Genomic DNA, 26,986 nt, shown 5'->3' with positions numbered 1-26,986 from the left:
CTTCTAAGATAACTTACAGGTCAGCTTAACTGACAGGGAAAGTGGCTGTCATGTAGGAGAGATGGGAATATAAGCTGCCTTACAGTCAGCTGCTTACAGTTAATTGGTTCGCAGTTCTGTGTTCTCACTCATGCCAGCCATGCCTGGAGTAAAAATTTAAGCCGTGCTGATTTCTTTCTCATATTTGTCTGGCCAGCGCTGCAATTGGGCTCTGACTCTACCACCCTACAGTTTTGTTAATACTTTTTATTTTTTATTTTATGTACTAATTTGTCCCATGCTTATTACATATTGTTACCCATTGAATTGGGGGACAATCTGAATGATTGTTTGGTCAATTAAGTGACATGCATTGTGGTTGCAGTTATGAACCAATTTGCATAAATTAAAAATGCAACTTATCAAGTTGCTAAGAACCACTTGGTACATCAGGACCAGTAATCATGAGACACTGATTTCTAGAGAATTGAATTGGCTGCATTCTCATGATTATTGTTTAGTATACAAAACAACTGATCCTACTGAGTGTGTAGGGTCAGGAGCTTTGATCTTGTCCACAAATTGTAAAAATAAAAATAATCATGTTTGAAACATAAACACTTTTCATTTGTATGTTGTGCTTATACCTTATGGAAATATGGTATAGGTTAGATTTGCAATCATTAAAAACAAGTGTTTGAAAGGGGTGAAATATCATCAATGTAGATGCATTAATGTCTAAACCAAACCTCCCCTTAACCCCAATGCCTCAGTTTTCAAGCAAAGTGACTGTACAAGTCAAAGGCCAGCCCTGTTTCTCAACATTTACATCAGTATATGAGATATGTGTATGTATATATTTATGTATGTATATATATATATATATATATATATATATATATATATATTTATATATATACACACATATACACATACATATATATATATATATATATATATATATACATATATATATATATATATATATATATATATATATATTTCTTTGAATAACTTATTCCTATTTTGAGAGAATATACATATATATCACAGTTTATCCACCGTCTCCTCAACCATCCCATACACGCTATGTTTTTAGTGTTTTCTAAATTATGCAGAAATTAATTAATCTGATTGACGGGGTCGAGAAATTATATTCTTTGTTACCATTTAAGTAAATAAGTGGTCTATAAACTATTTGTTGTGGTAGTAAGATACATGCATTCCCTTGTGTCTGAACTGACAATTCTACATTGAATCAGATGCCATGTGAAAAAGGCAAAAAAATGTTTGTACTCGCAAGTCACATTATGAATGTGCTTACAGAGCATAATATTGGCAGAATTAAGCCAATTACATTTTTCTGAACCTTAAACTCGGTGCAGTGATGCTTAATGTATGGTTTACACACACCGCCTATGAACGCCATTTGCCTCTCCATAGCTTCACAATATTCTACCAAGCAGAAAATAAATTTTGGAGCAGAATATATTATAAAAGCGCACGTCAGTTCCTGGAGACATAGCATGAAATAAACTTTCCATGGTTATTAAATACACTAAGGATAGGAATTATTTGTTATACATTTTTAAATAAATTACCATTACAGTGTCATATTTGACTTTAAGTTGTAGCGTTTTTTACTAGGAGTAATACAGTAAATACATAACATACCAGTTTACTTATTGACAAATTATTTTTATTATATATTTTATTTCGTCAGATGATGACGTACTTGTTCAATAACAATATGAACAAAAACATATTTCTAGGATCACCAACATTTATGTATTCTGTATTAGAGGCAAAACGATGAGTGTGGGAGTCCTCCAAATGTTTTATGGGGAAGGCTCTATTGCCTCAAAATGCAGGTTACATGTTTGTCAGCCTAAACTTTTTATAAAAATTTTATTATGTACTAAGGGATACTGAGACTGAATGGAGTCTGAGGACTAAAATATACCTTGGGGTTTGCACAGTCCAGAGAAATACACTGAGCAAAGAAGCAAAATATTATTCCATTACAAAAATTATTGTTTTGAAAGATTATTATCATTGAACAAATTATGCTGAAGATTGGAAGATTTTGTGCTCTTATAATACAAGGCCCTGTTCATTCACTCTCAGCTGCCTTGTGACAGACTCTATTCTCCAAATGAATTTAAAATATGATATCCTCAGGCAGCTGATTCCACAAGGAAACAAGGGATGTTGTTATAACACCCAGCCACCAAATGATTGTAGGAATTATTATATGTTGTTAATGAATGGAAGTGAGGTGTCATAAGGTATAGCTATAACAAAGGAGTGATTGTGGAAATGGGAACAAAAAAGAAAAAAATATATAGATAATTGTATAAAGGGTAATGAGAAAATTTAGATAATAAGATAATTTAGATCTTGTCTCAGAGAGCTTTTAATAATCTCAGATTGCCCCTGACCTTGGCATTTCCTGGCAGTGGTGCTACACCCCACATTAAGAGTATGTCTGTGTTCCTGACTCCAAATATTGCCCTGCTAGGGTATGAAATGGTTCTCTCTCTCTGTCAGCCTCCTGCAAAGAAATACCTCACCGTTCGAAAGGTTCCCTTTGCATCTAAATAAGAATATGTTTGACCAGACTTGTGCAGTTTGTCTACAAAAAGTTATTAGAATTATTTCATAATAAAATATTTTGTTAAACATTAACTTTCTCAAAATATGTTTACAGCACACATTACCCTCTCTCACACCAACCATTGAAAAGACAGTAACCTTACCAAGCTATCGCCATACGATTCAGCTTTAGCAATGGCTTCTTCCACTGCTTCTTCAGCCACACGTAAGGCCACTGAAAGAGTGTCCATCATGCTGTGCCCTGCTTGCAAGAAGTCACAATTATAATTACTTCAGGTAATGTTGGACAAGATTTACCACATATAGCGATGCTACACTTCAATTTTAAGTTCAAATTCGCTTCAAATATTTAAATGAGAGTAACATAAACAATCAAATGTTTTTTGTCTGTTCACGCTTAAACACTTATATTTTATAATATTGTTAGAGGTTTTTTTCTTCTCATTTAATCAGTGAATATTACTGTGCTGGAATTCGCTGTTTGCATGAAAAAAATTAAAAATATAAAGTAGCCATTTAAGCTCAAACATGTTGGAACTGGCTCTAACACGGTGAAGTCTGTTTGTCTCGCTCACATTTACCTCAAATATTTTTTGTGGGAATTTTTAAAATGTATTATTGGTTAGACAAACAAGTACGATAAACACTTTGAAACAATTTCAAGCATATCTACCCATGTACAAACTGAACAACAACTTCATAAATGTCCTTTCTTTAAAATGTACTATTTTTCATGTGCTCCTGCTATAGTAAACTGACCCCATGTAGATCAATAGGGCATTTTAACACCGAACTTTACTTTTCTTCTACACCTACCGTCCTTTGCTTATTTAGCATATTTACCATTCCAGTCAGAGGCTGGGGCTGCACTCTATGGCACATATTTATTTACTTATTTACTCACTTGTTTGTACCTTTCACCTTATTTTTACTTAGGGCATGTTTGACCCTTATGGGCTCCATTGTCCTAAAGCGCTCACCTGTCAGTCCTCTCAGAGGCTCTCCTTTTATGGAGTTGAAGATTCAGTGCTCTGGGTAAAGGTTCTGCATATCCCAGGAAAAGGGACATCAGAAGACCCTTAACCAATAGGAGACTTCTGCCCCAGGGATACGGGATAAAGTGGCCCTTCAGCACTTTCTTGCATTTCACTTATTTTTTTCACTTAATCACTATTTTTCACTTAATGCATTAGGAGTGAAGTCTCCAGCTATAATTATATGGATATTAGACTTTACTAATGAGTTCTCGACCCATATAAAAGTGCAACATGGCAGGGCAAATGTAGATATGTTGTTCCTTATGTTACTCTTGTATCATATTGTGATTTTATAGCTTTAACATTCGCACTAGGCATCTCTCTATTATTAAAACAAAACTTAAACTTACCTTGTGTTTGTCTGTAGAATGTAGAGTCACTTCCACAAAGGCTTCCTTCATTTTCTAAGCTTTCATCAATAAAACTTGCTTCTATAATTAAAATCAAGCATACTAATCAACATTACAAATTACCCAAAGATAATGCCAAAAAACATACAAATGACTGCACATGTATTGCTAATTCATACTAAATAGTAAAATTGGTTTAGATCATAGTTTTGTTATCAGGCAGTTTCTTACTCTCAAGTACCGCGCCCTCCATAAGTGCTTGCAAGAAGTCACAATTATTATTACTTTAGGAAATGTTAGACTAGATTTACCACATATAGCGATGCTACACTTGAATTTTAAATTCAAATTTGCTTCTAATATTTAAATGAGAGTATCATAAATAATCAAATGTTTTTGTCTGTTCAAGCTTAAACACTTATATTTTATAATATTTTTAGAGGTTTTTTCTTCTCATTTAAGCAGCCAATAGTGCTGGAAATATGAAAGCTTGTTGAGTAGAACTGTGGTCTGCAAGTGCAGCAATCCAAAGCTCAGTTCCTGACATATGTTACTATAACTTAACAGTTTAAGTTCAAATATATTGACACTCAATAAGATTCTGGGTGATCAATTAATTTGACCAAAGTGATGAACCATTGTATCTCAAATCTGATTTGATTAGATTTGATCCAGTAGAGGGAATATCAGGTTGGCTTATGATCCCCATGAGTATGTGACCTTTGGCTGACAGTTACATAGTAGGGTAATCCGATCATATTGAAACACATACAACATGTACTGTACAAAGTTACTGTACACTTTGTTTAGAATATAATTTTATAAGTGTGATAAATCCATTTTAAGTACTGTAAAAAACATTTTTTACAAGAGAATTACAAAATATTAGCCCTATTATTAACTATTTTAGGCTGGCTGCTCTGTCACATGACCTTGCATTATTTGACAGCTACATAACACAACAATAATATTTTGGAAACAGTTGAATAATAGGAGATGTGAGAACAGAGAGTGAAAGTAAATTGGAGCTACAGTGTGATTACCGAAAGGGGGGAAGTCAGTCTATGATGATCAATGTCACCAGTTGTTATACTTACTAAACTTTTGAAAAAGTGGAGATGTTGCCTATAGCAACCAATCAAAATCTAGCTATCATTTATTTAGTACATTCTACAAAAAGAGAGCTGGAATCTGATTGGTTGATATAGGTAACATCTCCACTTTCTCAAACCCGCAGTTTAGTAAATATACCCCCAGGAATACTAACTAGTACCTTACCTGCGACATCTGCACACGCTCCACTCTCCAGCCTGTGCTTTCTGTATAAGTTCTTCAGCACTTTGGCACTGCCAAAACGTTTGAAGCGACTCTTCACATTGTTATAATACCATTCCAATGACTGTGTCCTCAAAAGCCTATGAAAAAACAGTGACATAAAACATATTTAAATATTAAAATAGATAGTAATGGTGTATTAAAATGTGCAGTGATGTGTAATGTTTGTAGCCTACATACCTTTATTTTTACAATATATTATATACCTCTAGCAGGATTAAGGGCAGCAGGTTTATACATTCAGTGGCTTTCCTGGTGTTGTGACAGTAAGAGTCCTGAGGGACTTCATTTCAAAACAGCTGGAGAGGTAAAGGTCACCTAATCCCGCTGAAGGTATTATCATATTGTAGACTATTCATGAAAGGTCATTTTATAATAATTAAAAATAACTACAAGCCGTCCCTTTGGCTGGTTTGACATTCTGGGACGTGAAGAGTCACAGGTTGCCCTTAATGCTGCTGCAGGGATATAATTATATTGCACATTTTTCATGAAAGACTACTACTAATATAAAATAATGCTATACATAGTAATAATAATAATAATAATAATAATAATAATAATAATAATAATAATAAAATATTTATTATAATAGGAAATCCACTTAATTAGTAGTAGAATTTTTATTACAGATGCAAATACCTAAGAATATAATTACAGGAATATGGTATTTCAAATATTGTCTGAAATTTGTGAAGCCACAGTAGAAATAATATATACAAAAATATAGCTTAAAAACATGTACAAATAAGCGATTGGCATTTTGATTTATTGTTAGAAATATGCTGATCACTTCCAAAGCAAAAGATCTTACAAATGTAACAGGAAAGTAGAGCTCAATCATCAAAAAACTGTGGCCATTTACTGCACATAATTACTACATTTCATAAGTCACAATCATGATGAATTCTTGCTACACTGCGGTGCATTGTTCTTTTTCCTTAATTAGACAATACACAGTGTGACTCATTAGTGAATTCATGCATACAATAGCTGCACCCACTGAAAAGTCATTGGGGCCATCAGTCGAAGTGAATATTATCATGTTTTTCCTGGATTGTAACTCATCCAATTAGACTAAGCAATTGGACTGCATTTAAAATGCTAATACATTTGTGGTTGAGAAATTGTCTGTGAACTACCAATGAAAACAATTATGGTTAATATGCATAAATTCAATGAGCTATTGTGTAAAATATTTCCATCTGTAGTTCATAGTGCGTGGGTCGGTCATTTATTATGGTGAATCATCTGTAATCAACCCCCTACACCCTGCTCCCAGTTTGGACTAAGACGGAACAAAAAAAGAAGAAAATGTTTTTATTTAAGAGAGTTTAGAGCAGTCATTACTTAAATATTTTTTTTTAAATGGTGAACCATCTCCACTCCATTATCTCTTTACAGCAATCTTGCTAAAATCACATTCCTGAACTACTCCATAAAACAAGGCACATCGGTGATAGTCTTCTGTACAGTGGGAATGCCTTCACTTGACCCAAGTCCTCCCCTCTACCTGTGCAAACGTTTGCTTTTTCGTGAATGCATCCATTTTGCTCCACAAACCTATGTGCACCTGCCTTAAACATTGTGCAGAGCAGCTCACCATTTTACTGTATTTACATCCTGCCCTCTTCAGAAAGATTAGCAACATGTGCACTAAATCACAGCAGTCAAGAGATTTCTGCTGCCTTAGCGTATTTTATGTTGGTTACTGCAGTCCCCCTACACCCCTACTAGGACTGTGATCTGAGACGATTTAACAATTGCCTTAAAAAACACCATCTCAACATGTTAGGCTGCTGGTGAAGGGATTTTTGTTAGTTTAGGAGGGGGAATTTCGCCAAGCCTCGCCAGTGAGCCCTGGCATGTTAAATAGCAGCAGAGGTACATTTTGTGTCTCTGCGATATGCAATGATAGAAAATCATACTTACTCCTGCCCATTGGCCATCAACGGTAAATAAACCCCCACTAAGGCTGGGGAAGCAGCAGTAAGTATGGGTTTTGCTAAAGAGTGTTACTAAGGTTGAGTCCAGAATTTTCTTCTACCTGGAATATTTTATTATCACCTGATCAAACAGCTCATTAAAACAAGTTGTCTCCTATCTTTTTACAGAAACATGTTTCCACATGGTTCCGTGGAAAGTATTCAGGTGAGTATTCTTTTTCTGTCTATCTCATAGTTGCCAACATTGGCAGATTGTGTCCCGGGAGGTCCGGGGGGCAGGTGGGTGTGCAGGGGTGGGGCTCAAAGAATTGCGCTGTTAGCCCCGCCCCCAGTGCTGTCACCACCCTTTTCGACCAATAAAACTATTTACTTTTTCACAGCCGGTCGGGAATCGGGAGAATTGCCCTCTCTCCCGGGAGTCCGGGAGACTGACCCAGATTTTGGGAGTCTCCCGAATATTCCGGGAGAGTTGGCAAGTATAGTCTATCTATATAGTGATCTGAGGGACAAAAACTGAGTGTGAATCTGTATGTGTCTATAATTGTATTGTGCATTCTTACTCGGTGTTAAAAAATAGGTGTAAAGAGAAACTAGGAGGAGGGGCTTGAAATAAACAGCTGTCTAATGCACTATATAAATAAGCAGAAGACTCCTTAGAGCTTGCTCAATGCAGTAGCCTGTATCTTAAAGTGAAACAGCTTAAATACTTAAGCGAACTGTGATAAAGCAAGCGAGCCATAGAGGATTATACCTCACAATGGTATTCTGTCATTGGTCAATTTACTTAACAGACAGCTGAGTGAACAGCATTAGCCATCTGAAACAATGGTGATATGAAATGTGAAAATTCACAGAGTATGCCATGCCTTACAGAGGTAGCTGCAGGCTGCTTGGGAGCGCTCAATACGTGTAGACAATCCGTGAACTATTTTTAATCTAAGTACTATTAATATAGTAACATACCTTTGAAGAGGGCAAGCTGATTGTTAATAACACTTAAGTGAATTGTGATTTTGAAACAGAATTAGGTAAGTTAGAATACAGAAAGAGCTACACAAATTTTTGTTGCTACCAATAACATCTGATACAATGTTTGGTCTATTGGATACAATGCATTTGTTTTGTGGGAGGCATTCTGTAAACAATTTTCTTTGTTGCGGGAGGAGTTAGCTAAACTGCATGCTGGAATATGTATGATGTCTGTATCCTTGAGACCACCACTGCCTCAGAGAGCCCCAGAAGACATTCTGCCTGGACTAGTGTGATCTCTGAAAGGGGGAGATTTCCAGAGTGACACAGACACATCCCACAAGCTGTGGCACTGTAAAACTCATATGCTGCTCTTACAGGGCTGGAATGTACAACTAATATAGGTAATACAGAACAAGAGAATATGGGGAGTCCTACTACAGAAAAATGAAAACTCCAAAAAGGACTATACTTATTCCATTATAAGAGACATACATCTGGAAAAAGCTACTGAGTTAGAGGAACACGTAGGATGCTTACCTGGAGCCACAGCTGCAAGGGATAAAGAGTGCATTTTAAAAATCATGAAGTCAGCAAAAATAGATGGGGACAAATGACCTGGCTAATGCTGAGGTCATGGCTGTTAAATATGAATTTATAAAATTATGGACTGCTCTAAATCAGCTTGAAATCACTGTAACTTTTTTCAGCAGTATTGCCAGTACACATCAGAAGCATCAATGTGTGACAAAGGAAGTGGTGTCATGAGGAGATTAATAGACCATAGTCATGCTATCATCATCATCATCATCAGTTATTTATATAGCGCCACTAATTCCGCAGCGCTGTACAGAGAACTCATTCACATCAGTCCCTGTCCCATTGGAGCTTACAGTCTAAATTCCCTAATATACACACACAGACAGACAGAGAGAGAGAGAGAGAGACTAGGGTCAATTTTGATAGCAGCCAATTAACCTACTAGTATGGTTTTGGAGTGTGGGAGGAAACCCACACAAACACGGGCAGAACATACAAACTCCACAGAGATAAGGCCAATCTGGCAAGATAGGAGAAAAAAGGAGGAATAATAAGACTAAGACAGAGTGTGAGAGTCTTCTTGAGGAAGACAAGGAAATAGCAGATCATCTTAATAATTATTTTTGCTCAGTATACTACAGAAAGAGAGGGTAAGGAACCACAGTTAAGTTGCAAGTATATTCATAATAATGAGGAAGCTAAAAGAATATTTACAGAGGAGAAGGTCCTAACAGAACTCTCAAAACTAAAAGTGGATAGATCAATGGGGCCAGATGGGATACATCCAAGGATGCTAAAAGAGCTTAAAGGGGGGCTGGTAACACCATTAACAGAATTAATCAACCAGTCACTAACTACAGGAGTAATTCCAGCAGTGGTCTAGTGGTTAGCACTTCTGCCTCACAGCACTGGGGTCATGAATTTGATTCCCGACCATGGCCTTATCTGTGTGGAATTTGTATGTTCTCCCTGTGTTTACTATAGTAGTGGGAAAATTGATGGAAAGAGTTGTAGAATAACTTGTTACGATACTTACCTTCCACGCTCCCCCGCCACTCCGTCGGACCCGGAAGCCGCACTTCCGGGTTCAGCAGTCACGTGACCGCTACCTAGGGCGGTCACGTGATCGCTACCAGGGCGGGGAATTCAAATGGGACCCTGTATAAAAACCTAGCTCTGACACTTGGAGAGTGTCAGAGCAACTTACCAGTTCCTGGCTCCTGATTCCTGGCTCCTGATTCCTGTGTCCTTCCTTTTTCCTGTGTGTTGACTTCCAGTGTACTGACCCGGCTTGTTCACTCTTCTGGATTCCGTTGCCCTCCGTGTACCGACCTGGCTTGTTGACCTTCCTTATTGCCTGTGCCCCTGACCCGGATTGCCTCACGCTCCTTCCGCTATACGTTATCTGCCTTCCTGTGTACCAACCCGGCTAGCTGACAACGCTTCTGTTCTGGTGTCCCGTATACCGACCCAGTTTGATTGACTCCGAGACCGCTTCCTGATTCTGTCTACATTGCCTGCCTGTGTACCGACCCGGCCTGTCCGACTACTCTCAGCTTGCTCCTACTCCGCTGTACTACATCTTGGGGCAAACCTGAGGACCGCGACCTGCGACTCCCGGCAGCAAAGCCCATCCCGCCTTGCAGCGGTTCTTGGTGAATACCGGGGAGATCGTTAGACTCCGCACCTCAGTTAAGCCAGCGTTAATCAAGATTAGTAGTGAATCCAGTAAATCCGTTACATAACTCAAGTCCAGCTATTTACAGGATCCCAAACCAGTGTTAATCTTTTTACCAAAGCTTCTAACCCCGACAACAGTTACCGCGACATCTTCACTCCGAATCCTGAGGACCCTGACATATTCTTCGTATCGACTGTTCAGAAAAATGACTTGAAGTAAATGTGATCCTTTAAGAGCCTGGCAGCAGAGAATGACGTTGTTGTGTACGCTGACACTATTATTACTGCAGTTAAGGGCGCACTTCTAGAATTCCTTAAGGCTACATGATGCCGTACTAAAAAAAATTGCAGAGGCGGTGCCTCTTTCAATTGTGCCCTTAACTGCAGTTATAATAGTGTCAGCATACACACTGACATCAATCTATGCTGCCGGGGTCTTAAAGGATCGCATATACTTCAAGTCATTTTTCTGAACAGTTGAGGTGAAGAATATGTTGGGTCTCAGGATTCAGAGTGAAGGTGTCGCAGTAACTGTTTTCGGGGTTTGAAGCTTCGGGAAAAAGTACCCAACCCTTCCACACAGCATGGATTTACTAGAGATCATGTCAAACAAATCTTTTTGACTTTTTTGACTATGTGACTAAAGTAATAGATCAGCGGGGGCCCATAGATGTAGCTTATATAGATAGCTTTTGACACTTTCCCACATTGCAGACCGTTAAATAAACTCAGAAGCCTGGGAGTATATTCTAAGATGGTTTAATGGATAATCTTGGTGGCAGGATAAAAAACAGAGTGTTTTAGTAAATGGAGTGCATTCACTGGAGGGAAAGGTTATCAGTGGAGTACTCCAGGGATCTGTACTTGGACCATGGTTTTTTAATATTTTTATTGGTGACTTTGCAGATGGTATTGAAGGCAAAGTATGTTTTTTTGCAGAAGACACAAAGATATGCAACAGGGGAGACACACCAAGAGGGTAAAAGAAATGATTGATGATCTAGGTAGACTAGAGGAATGGTCAAGAGCGTGGCAACTACAGTTTAATGCCAAAAAATGCTAAATTATGCACTTGGGTATCAAAAACCCAAAAGCTAAATATAGTATTAAAGGCACTTTAATGGAAACTACTGAGGAGGAAAGACATCTAGGAGTCATTATTTCAGGTGACTTAAAGGCAGGTAAGCAATGTAACAAAGCAATGAGCAAGGCAAGTCAGATGTTTGGTTGCATAAGGAGAGGAAGCAGTAACAGAAAGAAAAAAAGTTATAATGCCACTGTATAGGTCATTGGTACGGCCTCATCTAGAATACTGTGTTCAGTTCTGGAGACCATATCTCCAGAATGTTATAAATACATTAAAGACTGTGCAAAGAAGGGTACCTAAAATGCATGGCCTACATCACACTTACCGATAGACTAAAAGATCTTAATATGTATAGTTTGGAGCAGAGAAGAAAGGAGGACATGCTAGAAACTTTCAAATATATCAAGGGTTTTAATAAGGTACAAGTGGGAAATATACTTCATGGGAAGATAAGTATTAAAACAAGAGGACAGGTACAGAAATTGGAAGGATGTAGGTTCAGAGGAAATTTGAGGAAAAATTACTTTACAGAAAGGGTAGTGGATAAGTGAAATCCCCTCCCATCAGAGGTGGTAGAGGCTAATACAGTAGAGCAGTTTAAACATTCTTGGGTTAGACAGAAGAATATCCTTAAAAAGAAGTAATGATTAAATAGGGTTGGAGGTTACCATAATTTATAATATGGGCAAACAAGATGGGCCAAGTGGTTCTTATCTGCTGTGACAATCTATGTTTCTATGTTTTAGTCTTTAACTGTTTCACGCACTAAAATTGCTAGGATGTCTAATGGTTGAAACTCTCTCCAGGGGTCCGAGGGCCCCTTTAATGCAGTTCTAGTTAGAATACAATATTACAACCATCTTCCTTATTCAACAAATTACAGATTAACTCAATGCATAAATCAGGGAATGAGAACAGTGTTTCAGTAATGTATAAAATGCTCTCTTTGTCTTGTAAAACAGCTAGACAAAATATAATAAATATATAACATTAATCCATGAATAATATTCACTTCACTTGAGGAGGCTCTGCTGCCGCACAGCTTGATAAGGGATTACAACACTGGCATTATGAAGGACCATTTTTATTAATTTTTATCATTTCTTAGTCTAGGCTCTTACAGAAAGCTTTATCAGTATTAAATATGTTCAGTACAAGAAGGCTTCTCCATAGAGAACTGGAAGATTTTATAGAGTCATTTAATATACCCACTTGTACATATCAAAAGAGAAGAATTGCTTTCTCTTCCTATAAGAAAATTAAGTCCAATAGCAAAATTATAATAATGCAGCAGCATAAATCATATGATAAAATATAAATCATATCATAAATAATATGGTAACTGTCACTAGAAGAGTTAAAGTTAAGTAACACTTTACTATAAAATGTATTGGCTTTCCAGCTAGCAAAATTTAAATCATTGAATATATAGTTTAGGCACTTGTTTCACATTGGTAAGATTAGTATTAATAAATATGTAAGAGGTTAGCTTTAGCGTTATTTGCAGTGGTTGAAGTAGGCTGGTATAAATTGGGTGTGCCATACCGCCACTTCTCCTACTGATTTGATTAGAAAACTATCAAATTCCATGCACTTACATTTTCCATACTGCTACTTCTAAATTTCCACTTTGACCACTGGTTATTTGTATATTGATTTGCTTAGTTAAATACCCAAATGTGCATTTATGATAGGTACACTTTTCTCAGCACTTCTAGGGCTATATTTAGCAGTAGGCTATAAAAGGCAGAATAGCAATGGTGTATGTCATACTTACCTACTCCCGGAAACAAGGGGCGTGACTAGAGGGCGGGAGGCGGCCAATCGCGGCATTTTGGCCCCGCCCCCGTGAAAACACGTAATTTACATTGCGGGGGCGGGGCCAAAATTACGCGATCCCCCCTCCAAAATGGCGCGATTCTCTGTGAATTCCGGGATGGGGGAGAAATGCCAGCTCTTGCGGGAACCCGGGAGACTGACCCGAATTTCAGGAGTCTCACGGACTTTCCGGGAGAGTTGGCAAGTATGGTTTATGTTGATTTTATTTACTTTTTATCTTTTAATTTTCCTTTTCACTTCTTTGTCTTCACCATCCACATAGTTTCCCAGTAAAATAACTATGGATGTGGAAGGGAGGAGAAGAATTAACATGTGGGGTGGACATACACTAGTTTAGACCATATTCACTCACAATGCCTATGCAGAATGAACTTTACATATGACCTTGCTTGTCAATTGTAAATATTTTATGTATACATTTACTGTGTTTCTGTTTTAGTATTTCTTTGTTTTGCATACATATAAATAGTGTTCAATTCCCATAGATTGTCTATCTGTATGTATTACCAAGTTTTATTTTTCTTACTGTTTGTTCCAACGTGTAAAGCTCTATGGAATTTGCTAGTGCTATATAAATAAATGTTGATTATGTTGATGAATTTCAGTCTTTGATGGGACAGTTTTTTATTAGAGATACTCAGGCTCGGTTCCTCGAGAACCGAACTCACCCGAACTTAGGGGATCCGAGTACCATGCTGAGTCGGCTCGGTACTTTCTCGCTTTTTCAGTATCGAAAACGAGGCAAAACGTCATCGTTACATCATTGGATCTCGCATCTCAGATCTCGGGAGTTTTTGAATCTATAAATACCGCCCTCCACGGCGATCTAGCGCCATTTGAAAGAGAGACACAGAAGGGGTAGCACACTGTGTAGAGCAATTGGTCAGCCAAGTAGATAGAAATGAAAGAGGAGTGGGTAGCAGAGTTCAAGAAAGTCTACAGTGACATTCAGGAGAGTTCCATTGCTAATTCTCATTGCAGAAAAATACAAATACTAGTTGCTGTCAAGGTTGATGTACCGTATTTCCCCATGTATAAGACGCACCTTTTTTCAAAAAATTTAGGGTCTAAAAACGGGCTGCGTCTTATACAGGGGAAGTGGGGGATCCAGAGAGGAGGGGGGGTGCAATTGGCAGGTCCGTTCAGCTATAGTGTGCTAAAGGGCTTGCTGCCGGCGGCTGCACACTCTCCCTGCCTGTATCTGCGGAACGGACCTGCAGGGAGAGTGTGCAGTCACCAGCTGCTCACACGGAATCATCCAGCAATACACCAGGGGAGGGAGAGATGGTTCCAGCGGTGCAGAGGGTTGGCTGTCTTACCGACTCTCCATAGCGCAGAGCAGCACAACCTCTGTCTCTTTCCTCCGGTGACTTGTGCCAATTGATTACAATCAGAGCAGCCAGCTGCAACATTCTACCTGGCTGTCTCTGCCAAACGGACTTGCAGGGAGAGTGTGCAGTCGCCAGCTGCTCACACGGAATCATCCAGCAAATCATAACAGCAAATATTTTTTTTTTGAGTTTCAGAGAAAAAATTGGAGGTGCGTCTTATACAATGATGCGTCCTATACATGGGGAAATACGGTAATTCTGTAGTCAAATTCTACTGTGTTATATAGGTAACACACAAAAAGGAGAGCTCCATTGGTAATTCTCATTGCAGAAAAATACAAATACTAGTGCTGTCAGGGTTGGTGTAATTCTGCAGTGCAATTGTACTGTGTTATATAGGTAACAAACAAAGAGGAGAGCTCCATTGGTAATTCTCATTGCAGAAAAATACAAATACTAGTGCTGGCAGGCTTTTCTTCTGACTTTGCAGTCAAATTGTACTGTGTTATATAGGTTACACAGAAAGAGAAGAGCTCCATTGCTCCATTGCTAATTGTCATTGCTGAAAGATGTCCCATTGAAAGTATAGGCTTAGGCCCAATCTCCACCATCTGAGGATTTTGAAAAAAATAAATAAATAAATAAATAAATCCTTTAACACTGGGAAAAGGATGTGAGGCCCCCAACTAAACAGACAATACCCCTTTAAATACATCCTCTCCGCACAGTGGACACCATTCAAAAATCTTGTACTGTAAAACAAAACCTTGTACTGCATGTGGTTTGAATATATGCTGCATGAGTATGAATATATGCTGCACCTCACAATGGAATACAAGGCAGGAAGTACTGGAGCAGCCAGATATATATAGGCCAATGTGATCATGTTAAATTGCACATAAATCTATTACAGCATATGATAAATTACTGAAGAAAAGCAATACAAATATATCCACTTTTAAAACCAACAGGGACAAAGGTGTCTAAATGATATATAATGATAAATACAAAATGTCTATACCTGCACCTATAATTAAGCTTCAACTATTCTACAGCAAAACACTTAACAAAAGTAGGATCCTTATTATGAAACCATTTTAAGCCTCTGTAAATTTCAAGACAATATGTATAAAACCTAAGATGTTATCTTCGTTTCAACATCCTGATCACTCTGCCACCATATTGAATGCCGCAGGGAGAAGACAATAAATCATACTTACCTACTTTTGAGACCAGCTGTCTGGGAGGGGGTCCATCGAGGGGGCGTGGCCACACGTGATGCACCATTAGGCTCCGCCCCCTGTTAATCTTAGTCAATTTGGGCTAATCGTAGCAGGGGGCGGGGCCACAATGGCGTGGTTAGCCCTGCCCCCACCATCTACAACAACAGGGAGATGCTGGTTTTGGGATTTTTGCCTGCTTTCGCGGGAGTCCGGGAGAACTCCCAAAAATTCTGGAGTCTCCCGGACATTCCGGGAGAGTAGGCAACTATGCAATAAATATATCACATATGTAGAACAAATAATTGTCCCATGTATTTTAAATATTCTGCCACTAATATTTTACCAGTAATTTTATGGTGGTCGAGCATTTGTAAGCATGATGTAACATAGACTTTTGATGAGAGAATTGGGAAGATTTTTGACCTCAGCACAACTGAACTACTTATAATAGGGTGATTATTTCTGTGACATAGATGTAGTCTCTTTCAAAGTGATTGAGCCCTTCCCGTCACCTTCCGTGGGAAATATTACAAATGGATTCCTACCAGAGATCCTGATGATATCAGCATATAGGATATCCAGCGGAATCCTCTCAGTGTCAAAGAACTCTTAGAAATATCTCCACTTTTTCACCTTTTTATAGTCCTCGCCAACAGCGATGCTCACATCGGAAATCAAGTATTCAAAGCATTCTGCACAGAGATCAGATGTCAAAATCCCGGGTAGATCCTTCTGTTCATAAGTCTTCAAACCGATGATAACTGTATCGCTAATCACACTTCCAAAAAACCAGTCTTATCACTCCGACGCGTTTCGACCAGCAATGGGTCTCTGTCAAGATCTCAAGATTTTGACATCTGATCTCTGTACAGAATGCTTTGAATACTTGATTTCCGATGTGAGCATCGATGTTGGCGAGGACTATAAAAAGGTGAAAAAGTGGAGATATTTCTAAGAGTTCTTTGACACTGAGAGGATTCCGTTGGATATCCTATATGCTGATATCATCAGGATCTCTGGTAGGAATCCATCTGTAATATTTCCCACGGAAGGTGACGGGAAGGGCTCAATCACTTTGAAAGAGACTACATCTATGTCACAGAAATAATCATCCTATTATAAGAATGGAATTATGATTACGGATTGTTGTTTACCATTTGATTTCTATGGGAACCTTTATGCGCTGAATGTCCTAATGTTTTTTTACGATTGACCATTTCAGACTGTATAACCTGAGTTTAGAATTTTGGCTGCATTTAGGATCATATAGCGCCTTAGTAGTGGTTGTTTATTACAACTGAACTACTGCAGGCACATAGCAAGTATCTGTATGTATTTACTCTAAAGGATTCAGGGCTGAGAAATTTGAAGTTTTTGGACACAAACCTTGAGATATACAGTATATGCAAACCCTGAGGCTCAGAATCAAACCCTGATTTTTTCCAGCTCTGATCAATAGCAGATTTACTCACAAGGCCTCGGGAGAGCTATTGTTAAAACCACGATATCCTCATTAAAAATAGCTGACCGCACATTATAAGTTGACGCCTGATTTCTAGTTACATTTGTCATCCACACTAAACTTACTCCAACTGTATGACATATTGCACTAACAAACATTAACTACAGAACCAGTCACACCCAATTTGTACATAGATAACAGACAGGACTTAAAGTGCAAAAACCAGCAAACAGTAAAAACAAACAAATAAGTACCAAGACAAGAGAAAAGCACAGGACAACTCTCCGAAATGGCTATTTAACAATTTCTAAATAAAATATATTAATATTGTAAATTATTCATCAAGAGTGCCACATTAATAAAAGTATAAATTACCATTGTGCCCTTAAGAGAAGTATAAATTAATATTGCCTCCTTAATAAGTAAATAATTATTGTATTCATATTATGTCAGTGTTGTCTTCCTTCTATTCTGAAACAAAAGCATACTGCTTAGGCTATCTCACTTACCAGTATCAAGTCTAACAATTTGCATTTTGTTCTGTCAATTTTGTCTAAACTGTATGTGGTTTAGGTGTTTGTAAACCACTACACATCGCATGTGGTTTGAGTTTCAGCCTCCACACCACAGGTTAGTAAATCGAGCAGTTTTGAACTGAAAATGCCTAGCAATGTGTGGTGGTTTGCAAACTGCAAAGTAATAATACACTTTAGTAAATTTCCACCCAAATCACTTAGAGTCATGTGCCAGTGTAGCATATTTTCTATAAGAGTGTCGCACACATTTGGTTCTACCTTTCTGTAAAGAGCACATATAGATGCATTCCACCTTTACACATGCACATGTTCCACATGACCATAAGCTTTATAAATTATTTTCTAGATTCTTGGTTTGTGAGGCCAACAAGGGCATTTTTTTGTGACCCATGTCGAACAGCTACAGGGAGACCCAAGAGGGAGACATTACTACACTGCTGATGCAACAGTGCTGTGATCTGACCCCTTTTGCGGTGGAAATGTGTTTGTGTTTAACCAATTTGGGAGTTCGTACAGATTCTAAGGTACACGTATATGTTCTATGAAGGTTAATAAAGTAAACACTTTGCTATTAGGATTTATTTTGTTCCCAAAGCTGTAAAGCAGCATACTGGTATAATCACAGTTGTGTTCTAAGAGGGTGTTTCAATTAATCCTGTCTAATTGGGTTGGAGCTTTCATGTCCTATTAATTATACATACTGAGATTTTATTTTTGTACCCTCGCTTTTATCTCACAAACTCCCACACAAAGACAACTCTAATGACTTACTGTATTCAGAAATAACCATTTTGAAACATTGTTTATAATTATATATAGGGGGGAATTCAGTTGACAGCATTACTTGTGAGAACAACGTGGCACGACACTATTATTGTTAGTACGGTGTAACAGGATGGACCATCTATGCCACCCTGTCCATTGTGCTGGGGACCAGCTGGGCTTGCCTTGACAACGTCCCCATTTCTTTATCCCAAATGCTCTCCTCCTGTCACAGTAGGAGGAGCCTACTGCCACCACTAGGCTCCTTCGTCGGCACCTAGAACTGGTTCCTTCTGGGTAGCTCTTTTAGATCAGGGTTGCTTTGGATGGTTTCCCCAGGACCATCACACTGACAAGTGCTGCAAGGTAGTGGGCAGAGAGTTGGTATTGGATGCAGGGTCCCAACCTCTGAACAGCCAGATAACGGCTTAGATTTGGTCTAATCTGCAGGTCACAGGGATTACAGCAGGGTAAGTAGTCGTCAAAGCAGGTTCTTGAAGCAGTGATGTTTTATTAGCTCAAGTATCCCTTATAAGGACAGATAAATCCACTAGTTTAAGGTACTAGGGATTTCCAGAAGTACAGATGGTATAATAATACATGGTCAAACACAGCTCCTTTTTATACAGATTCTGACACAACTGTTAGCAGGGTGTTACACCGCCCCCTGAACCTAGATGGCTCCGCAAAGACTGATAAATCACATTCAATAATTTAACATCAGAATATAATCTTATCTTGCATCTAACACAGTTTAATTTTCACACCAACCTGATTTCCTCCAATTTGCTTTCTATATTGTTAGATTTCCTGCCTCTCTAACAAGATATGCACACAGGTAACGACCCCCTGCGGGATTTCAGTCAAAAAGTAGGTGTTTGTCACTTCTGAGATGAAAAGAATGAATTAACTTAATTTATGATTTCCTTTCCTCCATTGTTACACAAACACATTTCCTCCACCATAGCTACAGTATATTCCCAATACACAAATATAACACAGTATCAAAATCAGTGCATTTGCAATGATATAAATTGGCGCACCGCGCTAATAATTTAAATATATTTATACAAGAAGTTATTTATAAGTGATCCAGCCACATACTGTAATTTTACATTTCTGCTCTCGGATCTCGGAGCTGTGGGCAAAAATCAGCATTGAAATTACCATACTAACGGTAATAATGCGCGGGCCACGTTATTCTCATGAGTAACGGTGTCAATTGAATTCCCCCACAGTATTTTGACACTATTTAATTAACTTCCACTTTTTGAGAATAAGTGTTCAGCTGGGTAGTTAGTAAATTCAGAAGGAGGAGTCATTGTCTCTGCAGTTGTGAAATAATTATTAGTATTACTAATAGTGTGAACCATCTGAGGCCTGGTTCCTTAACAAACAAAAAACGAACATAATGTGCGTTTGTTTTTTTTTTTAACACACATACTTCGGGCATATGCATGTCCGCATTCAACAAAGAATGAATAGAACGATACCTCTGTTGATGAATACGGGTCTAGGTGCGCTCTGTTCTAGCAGACAATACACTGCAAGATACATCTAATGCATATGTGGGATATAAAGTCACCAAAGAATGCAGCCTCCCCCTCCATGAAATACTTTTATTAGGATGTTCTTAATGATTACTTTACATAAAATACATTTTCGAATTTGCTCCTGATTGCAAACACGTTCTAGCTTGCACACACTGCCGTCATCACTAGTAATCTGCACTTATAGCAAACCTGTAGCTGGTACAAGTGATACGACTGGAAAACATGTACCTTAGAGATGCCCAAAGCTTGAATCAGATGCTGCTGCGTGCGCTTTAGCTTGGCGCGCCCCTTACTGTACAATGACTACATGCATACAACCATTTCCTCTCCGTTCCGCCCATGAAATCGTAACCTGTAGTAACGGTTCTTTGCCTTGTAGATTAATTGGTCGTTGCTACTTTCACAGGTGTATACTTCAGTTTTTGGCATGTGCAGTGCGGTTGTACGCAAAATACAGCACGTAAAGGCATTTATGCTCCTTAATGGTTCAGACCCCCCATGTGCACACATGGATATAAATAGTCATCCTCATGAACAGTTTGCAACAATTGCAACCATGGAAATGATGAATGAGAGTCTTACTTGTTACGGAGCCATGCAAAGAGTGACCGCTACAAGGCACAGCGTTAATATTTAAAGACTAGGAAATTCCAGCATTACAATTATTTAGTGTTCAATTTTATGTTATTGTAATACTGTTTACAATGTAAAAGCACTAAATTCTTAATTATTCATCAATATTCCTACAAGTACATTTGTTTATAGCTCTACATAGAAGAATCAAAGTAATTTCAAAGAACACTTGGCAAAAAGATCCTTATTAATATTACATCAAGACACGTTTGTTAATCATGTAGTCATACAGATCTTTTTTATACAATTAAAGTTTCTAAAAACACCAGAAGCCATTACTTGGCAAAAGCCTCTGGTAGAAGAAAACCATTATGCTAAAATAAACCTTCACCACACCCCCACCCCACGACACATGCAGAATACTATAATACTCATTTTTTATGGCCTATGCCAAGTCAGAGTTAAGCCCTACTGTTTGCATGTACCATATAATATATAGTAACCAATATTAAATGCAAGAATGCTCTCCCACTTGATTTTGGATAAGCTCACACAGTGGGGAGGCTTTTTTTTTTATCTATTACGTTAATTGTGGTCTCTGAAGCATTACATGCATACAAGATTTATAATGCGTAAAAGATGTATTAATCAAGTGTCTTATTATTTAATTAATTTACACAGTGGAGCAGAGCCGGCATAAAAAAAGAATAAATCTGTTCAGTAATCTTCAGTGTTATCTGCTCATTTCCACAAAGCAATTCACACCAAGGAAAGATCTACAATATGCATTTTTATAGCTTCACAGACACACAATGCATCCTGGCAAGTTTTATTATTGTGAATTATAATGTAATAAGGCATTTTTTATCATATAAAATATTTTCTTTATTTCCTGTTTCAAACTAATTTGCTTTGATGACAAGCATCCACCACCCAATATCCTTCGCAAGGCAACACTTTTGAAATGCTAATACGATCACAAAAGCCAAGCTAAATGTTAATCTAATATATGAGCATTAAATAAACAGTATTTCGTGTAGACAGCTTTTCATCAAGACTCAGCTTTTGCATGCAATCAGCATATGACATTACTAGGCTACCTTAGAAAAAATACACATATTTACACTCATTGCAAAGCTACAATTATAAATAACAATAATAGCATTACAGCAATAAATAAAGTACAGGAAAAAAACGCCTTAGACGGGAAAAAGCATTTACTAACAAATAAGCAAGTAGTACAAATGGAGATGAAATTCAATGAGCACTATTACTACATAATAAGTCATATAAAGTATTTTTACCTACCAAATATACCAAGGTTAATAAATATGAAGGCATGATAGTTACCCCAAGTGAAATGCACCATGTCTCCCTCCAGAGCGAGATGCTGAAGATTGAGCTAGGTAAGAGGCACCCTCTTTATGCTTGTGAATGGAACATATACAAGCTGCTTTTTCGTGTATAGCAGGAGGGGGATTAAGACAGCAGCTTAGCGAGGATGTGTCTGTGCACTCCTTTCTCTGGCTTTGGGAGATAGATGCTGGAAAACAGATGTGATCCCACAGCAGCTAAGAGAATCACAGTATTCACCATTCAAAAGCAAAAAAAAAACCCCAGAAACTCATTCTATAACCATGATCAATAAACTCCATTTTTAATCAAAAGGCTGGCATTCTGCGTATTTTATAGCACAGAATATTTCATGTCACGCAGCCAATTCCCTGGCATGTGGTGGTATCATCGACCTGGTTTAATAAATTACTGAAGAAACACCATATGAATGCTGCATTTTAAGATGCTGAATTATATGTAAAATGAGTAATTGGGGATCTATGTATCCGGTTTATAAGTTGGTATGTCAGCAGACATAATGGAAATCAATAAACAAAGTTATAGTGTAAGGAATAGAAAAAAAGAAATAGTGGGGGTTTAGGAAGTGTTTCCATAGCAACTGTGATGTATTATTTCCGAAGCAATATCAATACATTCCACCTAAAAATTACAACTTTGTTAATTGCTCTAAAGGAAGACTTTAAATACAAACACTGAACAAAACAATAATAATAATAGTTTTCATATTTATATTAAAATATAAAAAATGTACTTTGGTTAGTATGTCTGTATGCAAGCTTATCTATACACTATATTCAAGGGCTATCATGTAATCTCACAGTCACAGAAAACAAAACAACAGACATCAATAACATCACAACTAACATTACACAATGAATGTTGTGAATAAAATATTTTTTGCATTTTATCGTGCAGGTCTACTTCCCATTCCTAGCTGTACAGATCTACCTGAAACTATTCATGTTTATGAGCCTGGAATGTCACAATATATTATACATTTTTTATTCAGAAACCAGAATAAACATTACAGGCCTGATTTATCAAGCAGCGTAACTGCCAATTTTGAGTGTGTTGTATGCAAAATCACTCTGCGCATGTCTATGTTTGTTACTATCATTATAGGGAAAAGGGGGCAGGATAGGAAAGAGGGGGAGGGTGGGCGTATCAATGGGGGGAAGGACGAGGCCTCTTGTGATATGTCACATGGGATTCAAATTTCAATAGGTGGGTCTTACAGCAATATGCTTGTTTCATACCAACTTTTCATGGAAAAACAACTCTTGATTTGTGACTTAAGTGTGTCCGATAAAAGTTCAATAAAACTTTCCCAAACTGAGAAAAAAACTTTTTTTTCTTTTTGTAAATCTGCTTCTAATACACTTTGAACTATTGGAATAATTTGTCTTTAAACTTTAAACATAGTCGATCCGAGTACCACTTTCATGTATCCTTGAAACTGAAAACGAGGCAAAACGTCATTGTTGCGTCGTCAGATCTCGCGAGTTTTGGACTCTATAATTACTGCCCTCCACGAAGATAAGGCGCCATTTCCCAGAGAGACATAGAAGGGGTAGCAGGGTTGTTGACAGTCTTCAGTGCAGATGGACATCGTCATAGCTAAAATAGAAAAATGAGGGGTGGCAGTGTTCTTCAAAGTCTCCAGTGACATTCTAAAGAGTTCTAGCTCACACAGAAACAGGAGAGGTGGCAGTTTTCAGTGCTGAGAGACAAATTATAGGACTGGCCGTGTTCTTCAAAGGCTACAGTGACCTTCTACAGAGACATAGCTCACACAGAAACAGGAGAGGTGGCAGTGCTCAGTGCTGAAAGTCAAATAATAGGGCTGGCAGTGTTCCTAAAATTCTCTAGTGACATTCTGCCGTGCCATAGTTCACCCAGAAACAGAATTGGTGGCAGTGTTCAGTGCTGAAACAGAAATTCTAATAATTGTCAGCACAAACGGGAACCTTGTCAGCGATCGGCGTAGGAGGCTACAGAATAAAAATTTAAAAATGTGGAAAAGATGATGTACATAAAGATGAACTATAATTTTCACAAGGAGGGGCTTTACCGCCAATTACATCAAAGTACAGAGACTTCAGTATTGGTGGATTCCAGCGGGGATGAATTAATAATGTGTGAGGATGATGTACAAACTGATGAGGGCAAGGATGAGGCTGAGGATGATGATAACAACATCTTGCCATAGTAGAGTTCATTAGCAGCACTGTTAGCTTAGCTTGTTTTAAGCAAACCAAGCACTTTAGCCACAAAAGTGGCACTCCTTATCGCTGAAATGCTTGGTTTATTAAAGTGTTCATGTCCTTTTTAAGATTCAACATAAAGGTGGGTGGGAGGGCCCAAGGACAATTCCATCTTGCACCACATTTATTACCTAAATGTGCTATATACTGTTTTGTGCTTTGCAAAACTTAGCTTTCGCCAAGACATCCATTGATGATGCAAATGACTCAGCACAACATTTTGACATCTGATCTGGTCTACTGTAAAAGGTAAAAGACTTGACCAAAATTAGTGACATCTGTGCTGTAACTCCACCTGATCCTATGAATGATGAAGTATTATTATTTTATTTTTTTCAACGGTATAAAGACAACAGTTTTATTAACAAACAACAATGTTGCTTGCAGAAGTAATGTAAGCATGGATGTCTAAATAGACGTTTATATGTATCACTCAAACCTTCCACTTTGCTGCTGTTTCATCAGTGTTGCACTTTATGTCAAAGGTACCTAGCTATATTTTATTATTTGGGGGTTTGGGGCTGATTCGATGCTCAGTGATGACCTTGCTTTTTTGTTGTGAATGTCAATGGCTCTTTTTAGTGCATTGTCCGGAACAAGATCCAATATACTCATGTCAGAGTGACCACAGCCAATCTTTGGACACCTGGCGGATTTAACCTTCTGAAGTTTGTTTTCAATCATCCTTTCAATTGCTTCTGTTTTGCACGTGTTACCATATACTTTATTTTTCAATGGGTTCACCATCTGCAACTGTATTATAGGAGTGCTCTCCTTGCCTTTATCTTCCAAAGCTTCGCCTGCAGGAGCTGTTTTTTTTATACTGGACATATTTATGATCCTGCTTCAGGGACTCCTCTGTATTACATGCATGTACATGCTCTCTTAAATCCGGGATCTCATCCGATGGGTAGCATTTTAACTTAAATACGGTCTGCTCAACTGCGTCTATATATTGCTTTAAATCTCTATTCAATGTAGCGTATTCCAACATGACGGATGCCCACATGTTCCGTGTCACAGTCTGTCTGAAGCAGATCTAATGCCACTCCAGTTGTAATATCCATTCCTGTTTGGCAGTTCTTCAGGGATGAGAGGGAGGTATCCACAGAGGAGAAGGAGATTAAAGATGCAGCACAAGCAGACATGGTTTAATAATGTAGAGTTCATTGACAGCACTGTTGGGCAGGGCCACCTTAACAACTTTATGGGCCCCCGGGCAATGCAGTGTACCGGGCCCCTAAAAAAAAATATATATATATATATATATATATAGTGTGTGTGTGTAAAAAAAATATATAAGTATGTAAAAAAAAACGTGATTATATATATAATTACTTTTTTTTTACATATATATATATATATATATATATATATATATATATATAGGGGCCCCCTTAACTTACCTTAAGTCCGATCCTCTTCTTTTTTCCGCGCCGCTGATTCTCTTCTGCCCTCTTCCGTGCTGTGGTTGCAGTGAATGCTGGGCGTGACATCATTTTCAGGATTCGGACGGGCCCCCTTGCCTGCAGGGCCCCCGGGCACCTGCCCATCATGCCCAATGGAAGAGACGGCCCTGCTGTTGGGCTTAAGGCAGTTAAGCTATTGGTAGCTTGTTTTGTGGGAGCCCAAACAAATCAAGCACTTCAGTCATTAAAAGTGGCACTCCTTGTTGCTGGAGTGCTTGCTTTGTTAAACTGTACATATCCTTTTCAATATTTTACATAAGGGTGGGTGGGAGAGCACAAGGACAATTCCATCTTGCACCACTTTTTTTTTCTGCCACTGCTGTGTGGCAATGTGTCCTAGATGTGCTATGATCTGCCGTGTGTTTGTGACGTTGCTCTGTCGCTTAGCATCCAGCCAGCTCGCTGCAGTCTTTGTCCGAAAGTGTATGAAAATACTATTGTGACATGTGAGGTGTTCAAAATTGACAGGAAATTACTGGAAATTAGTGTTATTGAGGTTAATAATGTAGGAACAAAAAAAGATCAAAATGATGTGATTGTAGCATATTTTAGCTATTTTTGTTAAAAATACAAAACAAAAACCAAAACCAAAACACTGGGGTCAGTGAACATCTCTACTTATGACCTGTTATCGCCACTTTCAGGGTTATGGCTGATAATAATATTTATCACAGGCAGAAAACCCTTAGTATTGGCTAAAGCGATAATAAGCTCTGTCGCCATTGAAAACACCTTATTTTGCTAGTAATAGTTCACTTGGCTCCTTGATAAATATGCACCTAAATCTTGTTTTTGCTTTGGATTTAAAAGAAGGTGCACTTATGCAACTAAACTATACTCAGCAAGGAACATGTGCTGTCACAAAATAGCTGTGGGTTTTACCTATTGCACTTTTGTAAACTAGGCTTATTATCTTAATCTCTTGTTTACGTTCATGTGCTAAATAATGTCATAGAGAGTGCTCAGGAGACACTGATGTGATTTAATCATACTTGACTTCCGAAATTGTAGGAGATCTCCCAGTGTGAGAAATGCAACCTTTAGCATCTGCCCACTTCTTTAGTGAAGTTGGTGGGGAA

At 38.1% G+C, this 26,986-nt stretch overlaps 1 protein-coding gene across 2 annotated transcripts in view; it reads right to left on the bottom strand.

Moving 5' to 3' along the window:
* The window catches only part of MYRIP (myosin VIIA and Rab interacting protein), a 359,094-nt gene that overhangs the window by 93,220 nt on the left and 238,888 nt on the right, over positions 1–26,986 (bottom strand). The window contains exons 1-4 of one of the 2 annotated variants that reach the window (XM_075212460.1): positions 22,169–22,364; positions 5,261–5,397; positions 3,983–4,063; positions 2,739–2,836 (exon numbers count right to left, since the gene is read on the bottom strand). In XM_075212460.1, coding sequence (XP_075068561.1) covers positions 2,739–2,828 — 90 coding nt within the window. In that variant the 5' untranslated portion in view covers positions 2,829–2,836; positions 3,983–4,063; positions 5,261–5,397; positions 22,169–22,364. Of the gene's footprint in view, positions 1–2,738; positions 2,837–3,982; positions 4,064–5,260; positions 5,398–22,168; positions 22,365–26,986 lie in introns of those variants that run through there. The other variant, XM_075212459.1, reaches the window with a different exon arrangement.

The sequence above is a fragment of the Mixophyes fleayi genome, chromosome 5 (assembly GCF_038048845.1).
Source record: "Mixophyes fleayi isolate aMixFle1 chromosome 5, aMixFle1.hap1, whole genome shotgun sequence".
Taxonomy (NCBI): domain Eukaryota; kingdom Metazoa; phylum Chordata; class Amphibia; order Anura; family Limnodynastidae; genus Mixophyes; species Mixophyes fleayi.
The sequence above is the reverse complement of the archived record's forward strand: the minus strand, read 5'-3'. Positions and strand labels throughout refer to the sequence as shown.